The sequence below is a fragment of the Andrographis paniculata genome, unplaced genomic scaffold (assembly GCF_009805555.1).
Source record: "Andrographis paniculata isolate CXL003 unplaced genomic scaffold, ASM980555v1 Contig50END, whole genome shotgun sequence".
Lineage (NCBI taxonomy): Eukaryota > Viridiplantae > Streptophyta > Magnoliopsida > Lamiales > Acanthaceae > Andrographis > Andrographis paniculata.
Window position 1 is genome coordinate 528,646 of NW_026137585.1, and position 13,807 is coordinate 542,452.

The 13,807-nt window shown below is 38.9% G+C and overlaps 3 protein-coding genes across 8 annotated transcripts; 2 read left to right on the top strand and 1 right to left on the bottom strand.

The window, feature by feature from the left end:
- Nucleotides 1-488: 488 nt before the first annotated feature.
- On the top strand, nucleotides 489-4,215 carry LOC127253245 (cytochrome P450 77A3). The gene is made up of 3 exons (XM_051277705.1): nucleotides 489-1,042; nucleotides 2,823-3,253; nucleotides 3,322-4,215. The coding sequence occupies exons 1-3, from the start codon at nucleotides 603-605 to the stop codon at nucleotides 3,999-4,001; spliced, it is 1,551 nt and encodes a 516-aa protein (XP_051133662.1). The 5' UTR covers nucleotides 489-602; the 3' UTR covers nucleotides 4,002-4,215.
- An 805-nt stretch (nucleotides 4,216-5,020) lies between these two features.
- LOC127253395 (phospholipase A I-like) lies at nucleotides 5,021-11,251 on the top strand. Of its 6 annotated transcripts, XM_051277967.1 has the most exons (17): nucleotides 5,021-5,859; nucleotides 6,061-6,208; nucleotides 6,588-6,666; nucleotides 6,763-6,916; nucleotides 7,009-7,218; nucleotides 7,280-7,525; nucleotides 7,621-7,783; nucleotides 7,855-8,115; nucleotides 8,204-8,325; nucleotides 8,393-8,554; nucleotides 8,639-8,834; nucleotides 8,932-9,068; nucleotides 9,138-9,276; nucleotides 9,356-9,547; nucleotides 9,636-10,089; nucleotides 10,174-10,399; nucleotides 10,479-11,251. In XM_051277967.1, exons 1-17 carry the CDS (start codon nucleotides 5,314-5,316, stop codon nucleotides 10,989-10,991), a joined length of 3,948 nt encoding a protein of 1,315 aa, XP_051133924.1. In that variant the 5' UTR covers nucleotides 5,021-5,313; the 3' UTR covers nucleotides 10,992-11,251. The 6 variants fall into 6 exon arrangements, with proteins under 6 accessions (XP_051133924.1, XP_051133923.1, XP_051133925.1 ...); XM_051277966.1 differs by having other exon boundaries at nucleotides 9,636-10,399; XM_051277970.1 differs by lacking the exons at nucleotides 6,061-6,208; nucleotides 6,588-6,666 and having other exon boundaries at nucleotides 5,741-5,859; nucleotides 6,822-6,916; nucleotides 9,636-10,399.
- A 430-nt stretch (nucleotides 11,252-11,681) lies between these two features.
- Nucleotides 11,682-13,459, bottom strand: LOC127253397 (probable serine/threonine-protein kinase PBL23). Its single transcript, XM_051277972.1, has 5 exons — nucleotides 13,327-13,459; nucleotides 13,071-13,237; nucleotides 12,752-12,944; nucleotides 12,241-12,632; nucleotides 11,682-11,986 (listed from the first exon to the last, which is right to left on the bottom strand). Exons 1-5 carry the CDS (start codon nucleotides 13,457-13,459, stop codon nucleotides 11,759-11,761), a joined length of 1,113 nt encoding a protein of 370 aa, XP_051133929.1. The 3' UTR covers nucleotides 11,682-11,758.
- Nucleotides 13,460-13,807: the final 348 nt, after the last annotated feature.

Here is a 13,807-nt window from a genome sequence, read left to right on the forward strand (position 1 = left end):
TACTATATTATTTTTTTTATTATACAATATAGTTGTTCTCCGTGATGAATTTCTCAAAAATTAATACTTATGTATATATATATATATATATATATATGTAGAAAAACAAAGATATTTATTTATGAGGGCGAACGGAGTACTTAACAATATAAATGATGCATTGGATAGCGGGACGTCAGCAAATTATTAACATTATCCTTTCTTGTCTACTCCAACACAATATATACAAAGTCATTACTCGCTTGAGAGTTGGATTCCTATTTCAATTTTGGGTGGGTGCATGTGTTAGGTGAAATTTCTGTCCGAAACGTGAGTATGTTCGTGTGTAAAAAATATATATATTAAAAAACTTTAAAAAATAATGAATATTTTATTATAAACAGACCAAAATAAAAAAATAAATTGATAGTTAAGAAACTGAGGGAGATAGAAATTCGTGTACAAATTAATTTTACTACGAGAGATAGAAATTATTCATTCAATTCTGCGCCAGAGCGGTAGATAAGAGTGACAGCCGTTCACCCACCGCCGCTTCAATTCCGCACATATTTATACCGCGTCTTTCATCACCGCACTGTCACCTTAAACAAACTTCATTTTCAATGGCTTTTCTTCTGGACGCTCTGCTCTTCTCCCTAGCCGTCATATTCCTCCGCCTCTGGTGGCGCCGCCGCTCGCCGCCGGAAGGACTTCCGCCGGGGCCGCCGGGGTGGCCGGTCGTCGGAAACCTATTCCAGGCCATTCTCCAGCGGCGTCCTTTCATTTTTGTCGTCCGCGATTTGCGCGCCAAGTACGGACCGATCTTCACGATGCGGATGGGGCAGCGGACGATGGTGATTGTGAGCGGCGCCGACCTAATTCACGAAGCGCTGGTGAAGAGAGGGGCGGCGGTGGCGAGCCGGCCGCCGGACTCGCCGATTCGGCTGATATTCAGCGTCGGAAAATGCGCGATTAACTCGGCGGAGTACGGACCGCTGTGGCGGTCGCTCCGCCGGAATTTCGTGACGGAGATGATAAACCCTAAAAGGATTAAGGAGTGCAGGTAGGGTTGTACTATAACTATACGCTTTTAAAATATTTCGATGATGTTACTATTTTATTCTTAAAAATTTTCAAATTATTGTTTCGATTTAATTTTTTTAAATATGGAGTGTGTTTGTTGTTTTTCCTTAAATATAAAGAATTGTATTGATATATAATATTTTATGGCTGTGTTTACACAACACATTTTTATTTATTTGATATTATTCATTTTTCAAAAAATATCACGTCAAATAAATTTTTTTTTCACAAAATATCTCATTACTAAAAAAAATATCAATTTTGTAACAAAGTTTTTTTTTTTTTCCTCTAAATCCCATTTTTCCGTTACTAAAAATATTAGAGACAAAATTAGAGAGGAAATTGCGTTAACTACACATTTTAGAAACAGAATTCTGTTACTAATATATTATTTTTTTTAGTGATATTAATTTTTTATTTTTTCCAAACTTTCAAATTTGCAAAAACCTAAAAAAAAAAACCTATCTAAACCAACAAAAAAAAAGAATGATATATATTAATAAAAAAAGAATGATATATATTAATAAAAAAAAGTAGAATAAATAAAATTTTTATTAAAGAGAATAAAAAATAATTGGTAAATAACACTGGCAAATTGGTTAAAGGAATAATAACGAAATTGTGACTAGATCAAATAATTTATTGTAAATGAAATATAAATACTACATAATACTATATTTTTGGTGATATTTATTGAGAAACATGCCATTAGAAAAACTTTGGTTAATACACCATAATTTGAACAATATCCGATTTGATTCGAAGGTACGCAACTACTTCCTCCGTCCCAGATGCTGTGTCTGTTGTATGTAGACACGGTATTTAATTAGTAGATAATTAAGTATATATTAGTAAAAATAATTATCCTATAATATAAATAATTATAAATTAAGATTAAGATAACTAATTAGTTTAATTAAAATTAAAATTAAAATAAAAAATAAAAATTTAAAATGAGATTAAAGTGTGTAATCATTTTCCAAAAGATAAAAGTGACATGGTACGTGGGACGGATAGAAACGGCAAAATGGACATAGTATTTGAAACGGATGAATGGAGTATTATTTAATTCCTCTATCCCAACTATTATTTATTCCCTCTTTCTCAGTGAAATGTACCAAAGATTTTTTATTAGATTAAAAAAAAATAATATTTTATAAATTAATAAAAAAAAATGTCTAGCATTGTTTTAATACTTTTTGTCCTTAAAAATATAAATAAAATGAATAGTGATAATAATTAAAAGTATTTTGATATTTAATAAATTATTTTTATTATACTTAAAAATAAATATTTTTTAATAGTAATATGATAAAAAAAAAAAAAGATATATTAAGTTGAAAGGAAGTATTATTTTTTTAAATTAACGAAAAAAGTTTTTTGTTTTTAGCAAAAATAAAAATATCATTATAGAATCATAGTTTTAATTATATTATGTATTAATTTATATAAGTTATTTATATATATATATGTATATTTTTTTGGGGGAGGGTTGCTACGTTGAAAATCTTTTAACGTTATGCTGATTTTTCAATAAAATATAAAAATAATACATAGTATGTTATTTGTAATAAAAGTATATGTATAATTTATTCATAATTATTGTATATATAATATATTATGTGCTAATATTAACTTTCCTATGTCAATGTATCACCTGTGTTGAAGCGGCCGCCATTATATTTTATATAATTACGTATATAATTTTTATTATGGAATATTTAATTTATATTTCAAAAATTTCAAATGGAACATCGCAGGTGGATCAGAAATTGGGCGGTTGAAGACCATGTGAGGCGGTTACGAGAAGAAGCTTCCAGAAACGGTTACGTGGCGGTTATGAGCGGTTGCAGACTCACGATTTGCAGCATTCTGATTTGTTTGTGCTTTGGCGCGAAGATTCCAGAAGATCGAATCCGAATCATCGAGAGCGTTTTGAAGGATGTGATGATGATGACCACGCCGAAGCTGCCGGACTTCTTGCCGGTGCTCACGCCGCTGTTCCGCCGCCAGGTGGAGGCGGCGAAGGACCTGAGGAGAAAGCAGCTCGACTGTTTGGTTCCTCTGATTCGCCACAGAAAGACGTTTGTCGAAAACCGAAGCCCTAACGGAACTGAATTTTTTGAAATGGCCAGCCCGATCGGCGCCGCCTACGTCGATTCGCTCTTCGATCTCGCACCGCCGGAGAAAGGTATGTTGGAATAATTTCGATATAAATTGTTATTATTTGAGTCGATTCGATTTGGAAAATGTAATAAGGTAAGCTCGGAGAGGAGGAAATCGTGACGCTATGCTCGGAAGCCATTAACGCCGGCACGGACACGAGCGCGACGACGCTAGAATGGGCGATGCTCCACCTCGTTCAAAATCCGGAGATTCAGGAGAAGCTTTACGGCGAGATCGTCGAGTGTGTCGGGGAGCACGGGACGGTGACGGAGGTTGAGGTGGAGAAGATGCCATATTTGTCGGCAGTCGTGAAAGAGACTTTCCGGCGACATCCGCCGAGCCATTTTCTTCTTTCCCACGCTGCAACGGAGAAAATGGAGCTCGGCGGATACACCATCCCTCCCAACGTGAGTGTCGAATTCTACACGGCGTGGCTGACGGAGGACCCCGGCGCATGGCGGAACCCTAGCGAGTTTCAGCCGGAGAGGTTTCTTTCCGGCGACGGCGCCGAGGTGGACCTGACGGGGATGCGAGGAGTGAAGATGCTGCCATTCGGGGCGGGTCGGAGGATTTGCCCCGCCTGGAGTTTGGGTACATTGCATGTGAGCTTGCTGCTGGCTCGGATGGTCCAGGCCTTTAAATGGGTCCCGGATCCGGATAACCTACCCGACTCGACTGAAACTTTCGCTTTCACCGTGGTGATGAAGAATCCCCTGAAAGCGAGAATCCTCCCCCGGGGCGGGCCGGGCAAAGATTCGAATGACTTTATTTGAATGCGGGTGGGTCAGATGCCACGTGAGGTCATTCATTGCAATACTAGAAGTCTTAATTATGGTGTGCTATCCTAGCTTTTAATTTCTATTTATGGCTTTATTAATATATGAATATTATTTAGGTGTAACAAATAGAAAATTGATTTACTAACTTTAATATTATTGAACTACTCAAATTATATTCATAGTACAATTTCATCGACTCTATCTAAACTTAGAGAGTGTGTGTCATCAATGTTTTGACAAAAATATTTCACCAAATTTGTCTTCTTTTTTTTCCACAAAAAAATATTTTTAAAATTTAATTTAATTTGTCTTCTATTTTGTTTTGTAGAAGGTATTTCGAAGAGAATTATTAGAAAATAATGATTTCTCTATTTATTATGATTTAGGATATTGTCGAATTTAAATGCGTTTGACTGTTCTTCAAGTAGAAACATAGGCACGACCAATATGAATATGATAGTGATCGTTTGGACAACTTCATTAATTTATACTCTAGTATCTAATGCATGTTGTAGCCCGTCACTGTGTTTGTTTTTATTTTGGTTTTTTTAATTATATAATATTTAAATACTCCACAATATTGTATATATAAAATTGTGAATATCATACTTTGAAAGGAAATAAAGGATGAATTTTTTTTTAATTTATAATTTTTAATAAGTATATTTTACTAAAGTTATTTTTTTTATATATGGCTCCATATTTATAATCTTGTTGTAAATAACTTCTCATTTAATATTTGTAGTTTTTTGTATATTTTAAACTTCAATCAAATAAATCATTAGTTGCATAAAAAATAAAGAAACAATAAAGAAATTGAAAAAACAATTTATTCAATATAAAAACATTTTATTAATGTCTAGAAATTGTACTTATTAAATTTAAAACTGTATATATTTAGTCAATAACAGTGGATAAAAACATCAAATTATTATTTAATTTCCTATAACATAAAATAAAATAAACTACAAACCAAACACCATGGAGTATATCATAAACCGCCAAGTGCAAAGGATTGGGTTAGTCCTGCGATTCCACGTTCTCCATTTCCTTCCATGTATAGCTCCTCCATCGTTCGCCGCTTCCCAATCTCCATGGAAGAATTTCAATCTCTCCAAATTCAAATCCAATACATGCAATGCCACCACGCTCTTAATTGATTCCAATTGCCCAATCTCGCTGATGATTAATTGCGTTCCAATTTGAAGCGATCGCAGCCTGCCCTATGATCCAGCTTGGAATCAGTGGAATCCGAATTTCGAGTGGAAAACCCTCGATCCATCTGAATTTTTCGTGAATTGATGAAATGTCGTGGGGATTGAGTTGGAAGCGCTCGGAATCCTTCCACTTGACGCTGAGTTACGGCTCCGACGCCGATGAAATCTCCCAAACGGCGTCGTTTTTTGACGCGGCGGCGTTTCACGACGCCGAAATCGTGGACGAGACCAACGAGGACAAGCAATTAGGGTTCAGGATTGATCTCGATTGGAACACCGGCGGCGATGACGAGGACGAAGCGGCTTTCTGGCTCCAGTCGCAGGCCGCCGACGCCTTCCCCCCGCCGGAGGACGCCGTTGAAGTCGAATTGAATCCCGCCGAAGGTAATTTGGAGAACTCTGTGGCGGTGGTGATGAGAGTTCTGACGAGGAGGGAGCCATTGAAGGGGGTTACATTATCGAGAGCTGGTGGTTTGGGGCAGCACAACGACGCCGGAATCGGAGTTCTATTGAGGCTTATGAGGATGGATTTGACCACTAAGATTACAGATGATGTGACTGCCGCCATGGCCGATTGCCTTGCAGAGCATTGGCATAATGTATCTCTCCTCTGCCTGGCCGGTCTTGGATTAACCGTAAGTCTTATCTCCAATAATCTTCTGTATTCTATTCTATCCATTATTGAATTATTTAAGTAATCTTGAAATTACTTCTTGCACAAGCGCATTGTTAGTGTTATTCTAAGTTAGAATTGCTTGAACTGATTTATCAATTTCAATTCGAAACATGAGTTTATCTTTGGTAATTATGCGGAATTGGCTTTCGATTATCTTCAGGCATTGCCAGTTGAGATAACACAACTTTGTAATCTTGAGAGACTGTTTCTTGACAATAACAAGCTATTAGTTTTGCCGCCAGAGATTGGTTCGTTGAAGAACCTAAAGGTTCTTGTAGTAGACAACAACTTGCTTACTTCTGTGCCCGGTAAGATTTGTGGATATATTTTCTTTTTAATTTGCTAATCTGTAGCGAGACTATCATATTTTCTCATTTGTTTGAGTTAGAAAATTTAAACCTGAAAGAGAAATGGAGAGAATAAATTGCAATACTGTGTTTACCTAACCATTTTTTTTTTGGTTTCTTGTTTCTCCCAAATATCCATAAAAATATAATATTTATTCTAATAAATGGTCACTCGAAATCTTAGTTCAAACCAAAATATATATAAAAAGAAAAAAACAAACTAAACATATTAAAAATATTTTTTCGAAAATAAAATTCTATTCTTTACTATCATTTATACAACTTAGTTCTTGATATTGATGAGTTTGATAATATGATCTTCTTGGGAAACACTGATCAGTTGAGTTGAGAGAGTGTACAAATCTCATCGCGTTGTCTCTAGAGTACAACAAGTTGGTTCGACCGCTTCTTGATTTTAGGTCAGTCACGTCTTCCATTGTTAGTCTTTTTTCTCATTTCTCTGGCAGCAATAGATAAGTGCTCTGAAGCTTGATATAGTTTCGATTTGTTAATAGGGCAATGTCCGAGTTACGTGTTTTAAGGCTTTTTGGGAATCCCCTTGAATTTCTTCCAGATATAATGCCGTTACGCGATCTTCACCACTTGTCTCTTCCAAACATTCGGATAGTTGCAAGCGACAATTTAGGGTCGGTTGACGTACAGATTGAGGTGTGTAATGATTCTGCTAAATGTTGTTATCAAAAACCAAAATTATCTGTGTCAAAGTTGTATTATGCCTTGAAATCTTGTGGTGAATGTAGATGGAAAACAGTTCGTATTTCATTGCATCCCGACACAAACTGAGCTCATTGTGCTCACTCATATTCCGATTTTCGTCTTGCCATCATCCTCTGCTGGCATCTGCTTTAGCAAAGATGATGCAAGATGAGTGCAACCGTGTAGTCGTAGGAAAAGATGAGACTGCACTGCGGCAGCTTATTAGTATGCTAAGCAGCGATGATCAAAATGTGGTATGTACACATGTTTAAATCTGATTGTTATTTCCTTTCTACTCATTACCATTCTTGTCAGGTCGAACAAGCATGCTCTGCTCTCTCAGCTCTTGCCTCGGACTTTCCAGTCGCAATGCAGTTGATTAAGCTCGATATCATGCAACATATCGAGAGAGTTTTGAAATCTGCAGGGCCGGAGAAAGTAATTTTCGTTTTGCAGATTGTGGTTAAGCTGGCTTTTGCGTCTGACACTGTTGCCCACAAAATGTTCACCAAGGATTTGTTAGAGTCGTTGAAGCTCTTGTCTGCCGATCAATGTCCAGAGGTGAGCTTCTTCGATTCTTCTTCCTGCTTATTGTTGATGTCTTTCGATCTCTTAGTATTCGTCATTTCCATATCGAAATTTTTTACCTCTTTCAGGTGCAAAAACTAGCGCTGTTTGCCATCGGGAACCTGGCTTTCTGTTTGGAAAATCGACACGCATTAGTTAAATCCGACAGCCTGCGACAGCTTCTTCTGCGTCACACACGTTCTTCCGATTCATGTGTGTGCAAAGCTGCTGCTCGAGTTCTGGCAATATTAGGTGAGATTTTCCTTAAGGTTAAGCATTGTTCATTTAGCGTTACCAAAGTTCTCATGACAACATTATTTCAGGGGAGAATGAGCTTCTGTGCCATGCTGTTCGAGGGCAAAAGATTCCTGAGCAAGGATTACGCATACTTGCCATGGATGGCGGCGGGATGAAAGGTCTGGCAACGGTTAAGATGTTGAAGGAAATTGAAAAGGGTACTGGCAGACAGATTCATGAGCTTTTTGACCTTATTTGCGGAACTTCAACCGGTGGCATGCTCGCTGCTGCTCTCGGAATCAAAATCATGTCGTTGGAAAAGTGCGAAGAAATATATAAAGAACTTGGTATTTTGTTGACAACGAATTCATCTCAAGCTTCAATCCTTTCCTTTTTCACATGTTATGTTATAATCAATATCGATTGTTCGCGAAGGGAAACTTGTTTTTGCTGATCCAATTTCGAAGGACAATGAGGTGGGTACGTGGAGAGAAAAGCTGGATCAACTCTACAAGAGCTCGTCGCAGAGCTTTCGTGTCGCTGTGCATGGATCTAAGGTATGTTGTACTGCTTGTCTCGTTTGCCTGTGGCGTCTGAACTTTGCTGATTGTTCTCTTTTTCCAGCACAGCGCAGGTGAGTTCGAGAGGCTTCTGAAGGAGATGTGCGCCGATGAAGATGGAGATCTGTTGATTGAATCGGCAGTTAACAGGATTCCAAAAGTCTTCATTGTTTCGACTCTCGTTAGCGTCTCACCGGCACAGCCATTTGTGTTTCGAAACTACCAGGTTTGATGAAAGAATTATTCACAATTTTTTCGCTGCTGTGTAATTCTTATAATATTGTCTGACGCTCATTCTCCTAAAGTGCAGTACCCTGCAGGGACACCAGAGGCCCCTTCTGCAGTTTCCGAAAATATGGTGACTGAGGGAGGATCAGCTGTGACACCGACCGGAGCGCAAGTCGGATATAAATGCAGCACTTTCATGGGGAGTTGTAAGCATCAGTTATGGCAAGCGATAAGAGCATCGTCTGCAGCACCGTATTATTTGGATGATTTCTCCGATGGTTGGTTGCTCGATACCTTTTCCTTCTCAAGAATTTCGACAGTTTCAGAAACATTTTTCGCTGGTTATAATGTTCTCTCCGATTTTCTGTTCGACAGGCGTGTATCGCTGGCAAGACGGGGCGATCGTGGCAAACAATCCTACGATATTCGCTTTGCGCGAAGCGCAGCTGTTGTGGCCAGATGCTAAAGTCGATTGCTTGGTTTCAATCGGTTGTGGTTCGACTCCGCCAAAGGTATTTGTAATCTTCGAAAGATTATCATTCTCCGGTAAATTCTAACTAATGACTCTCCGTCGTCGTTAGATTCGCAAAGGCGGCTGGCGCTATTTGGACACTGGACAAGTCCTGATCGAGAGCGCGTGCTCTGTCGAACGTGCAGAAGAAGCGTTGAATACATTGCTCGCCATGCTCCCCGATATTCAATATTTTCGATTCAATCCAGGTGAGAATTATGCAATACGACTACCTATCTCTTGATGTTGATTCGAGCTTGCTTGTCATGTATCCGGTTGCCTGCACAGTCGACGAGCGTTGCGATATGGAGCTAGACGAAACCGATCCGGCAGTCTGGCTACAGCTCGAGAACGCCACAGATGAGTACATCGAGAACAACTTGACCGTGTTTAGAACTCTTACGGAGAAATTGCTCGAGGGTCGTGACGAAGAGACATTGTCAGTTGGTTCGAAATCCATGCCGTGTTCTGAAGCCGAAGGTAGGTACTAAATCCTCATTCATAATGCTCCCCGTAACTGTTGTCATCTTGATCATGATCTGCCGGATAACTTTCTGTTCTGTTGTAGTGTCAAACCCCAGTTTGGGCCGGAGACGGACCATACTTCTCGTTGAGGCCTCGAGCAGTCTGGACTCAGAAAACGCCTACCACCACGCGCCCGCGCTTCAGACATTTTGTGCTGAAAATGCGATAAGCTTGTTTCACCTAAACGTCGCTTCAACAGCCATTAAATCAGCTTCGTCGTCAAATGCTCTGCCATTGTTTACTGGTAGTTTTACTTCGACTACCCCGCCTCGCAGCCCCACGGTCATCCCCAAGCAGCTCAGGAGATTCGATTCTGACCCAACCGAAAGCTTCAATGGATTTCAGTTGGGGCAAACGAGTTCTTCGCCACCGAAGTATCCTTCTCATAGATCACTTCCGCTTCCGGCTCTAACTCTGCACGAGAAAATAAACAGTTCGCCGCAGGTGGGAATACTTCATTTGGCTCTGCAAAACGATGCACAAGGCGCAGTTCTAAGGTCTTTTCTGTGTTTTATTCGTTCACGCTGCGTTGTATTGCTGTACTCTCGACTCATCTTCTCCGTCATCCTTTTCTCATGTAGTTGGCGAAGCGACGTGTTTGTGGTAGCCGAACCAGGGAACTCGGCAGAGAAGTTCGTCCGAAGCGTTAAACTCAGCTTGCTGTCATCGTTGAATGGAGGCAAGAGGAGGAAGTATGCTGCCGCCTCCGCCATCGACAAAATTTCGACCGTTGCGGAGCTTATCTCGCGCGAGCCCAAGTTCCAAGTCGGCAGCGTCTTCCACCGATACATCGGGCGCCAGACGCATGTACGTTGGCCGCATCTGTTATCCTTCTTAAACCGATGATTTTAGAGATGCTCATTACCTTTGTCAATATGTTTTGAAGGTTATGGAAGACCATCGAGAGATAAGCGCATACATGTTCCGTAGGGCGATCCCTTCTCAGCACTTGATCCCCGAAGACGTGTACTCGATGGTTGGAGACTGGAGAGAGAGGATTGTAATCTTCGGTGGCGTCGTCGGGCCAACGTGGAATTTAACAAAAGCGCTCTTGGACGCGGGCGCTAAAGCTGTCGTCTGCCCCTCTTCGATCCCCGAAGAAATCCAATCGACGTTGCGAGATAAACCGAATGGTCATATTAGCTTCAATGAAGGAGGAGGAGAAGACAACCATGTCGTCGAGGCTGCTACAAATCCGACGAGTGACTTTGAAAATGAGCCCGAGACGAGTGGGCAGCAGTCGACGTGTTTTTGGGACGATAGAGAGAAGGAAGTGTCGGAGTTTATGATCAAGGTGTATGATTCACTATATCACGGAGGGGAAAGAGTCGATGTGGCCGTGAAAAGAGCTATTGAATCGCATCCGGGAATGCGATATTCGTGCCATCTTCCACAGTAAGTGAATACGACGCTCGCCAAGACGAGCCATGGGATCGTGCTCGGTCGATATATTTATACCGCTTCCCATTTTAGGTATTTCTTTTGCGAAATAGACAAACACATTGTACATTTATTGAGATAGATCGGTTAAAAAAAGGAAGTATAGAGATAGTAACGATATATAGTATTGATGTATCCAACTTAGATTCATCTTATGGAACTACTTTTGTATGGAATTGAGAGTAGATGCAAAGCAATAAAAGTCAACCAAAAAAAATAATATCCTTTCTTCATACCTTACTCAAAAATTACCATCAATTTTGAATTTAATTTTATAAGTTTTGAGAGAAACTATACATGAATAATACAAATGACTTTGTTTAAATTTATTAAAATAGTTTTTTGTTTTTTTTTGTTCCTTCAATCTCCACCTTTTTTTCTTTTTTTTTTTCTAGAAAAATTTGTAAATAAAAATAAATACATATTTAATGTAATGCTATTAGTTATTTGATGTAAAATGTTATTAATAAGACCAAAATTTCAATAGTATATATGTAGGCAGAGCCTTGATTTGGAAACTTAAAGCCTTGATTGTATTCTTTAACACTTTTCTATTGATCTTTATTATTTTTTCTACTAATAATTGCAATCTAGTTTTGATATAAACTAAATATATACTTACAAAAAATTCTTATCTATGATACGCCTTAAACTATACATTCTTACAACACAAACACTTGTCTTATGAAAATCAAACTCTACCTTAAATTCTGGCATCAATGGTCCCTATATCTCCATCATGTCCGTCTCACTCGTCCCATCATCGGTCATAATAGCTAAATACTCGAGCGCCGTCACGACATCTCCGATCAAGGGCCGCGTGCTCGCCTCATCTTGCACGCACATCGCGACCACCGCCACCGCTTGATACAACCCCTTAATCGGATACTTCCCGTCCAACAATGGATCCGCAAGCAGCACAAACTTACTCCGGTCATTGAATATCGTCTTCGCCTGTCACATCCCATTTCCAACATCATAAGCTTAGGACAATATGCAAAACAGTTGAATGTATGCGGTGAGAATATATGTAATAAATAATGGAGTATAAAGAACAGTAAACCAGAGCCCTGAGTGGCTAATGCTTTAGAGATTTTTTAGAATTTTGAAAATTTTGAAAAATAATAAAATGTTACTATCATATGTAATGTTTTGTGAAAAAATATATATATATATGTGAGGTAAGTAGAATTTAATTATAATTGTACCCATTCGACTAGATTCTCCTGATCAGGTGGTTTCGTATTATCGACCACGCGCCGTCCTGAAATGATTTCGAGGAGCACTACGCCAAAGTTGTAGACATCAGACTTAGTTGTTGATTGACCCGTCTGAGTATACTCCGGCGCGCAATAGCCATATGTCCCCATAACTCTCGTGCCGATGTGATCTTGATGGTTATCGCTTGTCGTTGGACACAACCTCGTGAGCCCAAAATCGGACAACTTGGCGTTGAATTCCTCATCCAATAAAATGCTTGAAGCCCGGAGGACGATCGACTGATTCGGAGTGTCGTGCAAGTACTCGAGCCCTTGCGCCGCTCCTCGCGCAATTTTCATTCTTGCGTACCAATCCAGTGGTGTCTTCTCCGGAGGCAAATCTAAGAGGCAATTAAAGCTCAAAAATTTTAAAATAATAGACATGTATAATTCAAATTTCTTTACTTAAAATTTATCTTCAAATCCGAAATAATTCATAACAAATTTACAATTTACGTACCAAAAAGATTGGTTTCTAAGGAGCCATTATGCATAAACTCGTAGACGATAATCCTCTGCCGCCCATCGGCACAATAGCCTATCAGATTCACCAAATTCGGGTGACGGATAGTGCTTATAACTAAAACCTCAGCCAAGAATTCCTTGTCGTCTTGAACACCGCCAATTCTGTCTAATTGTTTTACCGCCACCACCTGTTACAACAAATTGATGTAATATTTTGAATATAAAAAAATAAATATACATTCTTTTATATTTCGAATTAATTTGTATATTTCTTTTCTATATAAAATATTGCTTTTGCCTAAAATATACTATGCCTGATTGTTCTTGAGGCGGCCTTTGTACACTCTCCCAAAGCCTCCTTGGCCTATGAGCAAATCCGGGTTGAAATTTTCCGTTGCCATTGCAAGATCACGGAATGTGAAGAGCTCGGCCGGCGATATTTGCCGTCCGTCGCTTCCCGACATCCTAATCGGCTTCCCCCCTATAAAATAAAATGTATGTACTTAAAACAAATATATAAATATATATTTATATATTACATAATCAACTGAAAAAAGAAATTTAACCGACCTGGATTGAACGAAACGCTCCGGGGCAATGAATCCGACGCCACGTCATCATATTTCTTGCCGGCCTTGATTTGATTCACAGAACTTTTGGAAGATTTCAGAGAAGTCTTCCTCATGGTGTCTATCCTCTTCATATCTCTCTCTCTCTAATAATCTCTCTCTCTTTCTCTCTCTCTCTCTATATATATATATATATTGTTTTGTTTTGTAATTAAAATTATTACAGAATGAGGGGGAAAGGTGTGTCTGTGTCTATCTCCATGGTCGACTATTGGAGAAGAGAAAAGAAAAGCTATACATGTATGTATGTATGTGTATATATATATTGTGTATGTATTTTGGTGATTAGCCGTTTTTTCAGGTAATAAATTTTTAAACACGGCCGCCTTTGTCGGACATTCCACAACTAACTCAGAAAATGTAATAAACAATTATTATGAATTAGAAAAAAATAAAACTTCAGATCCATGATTTACAGGTTT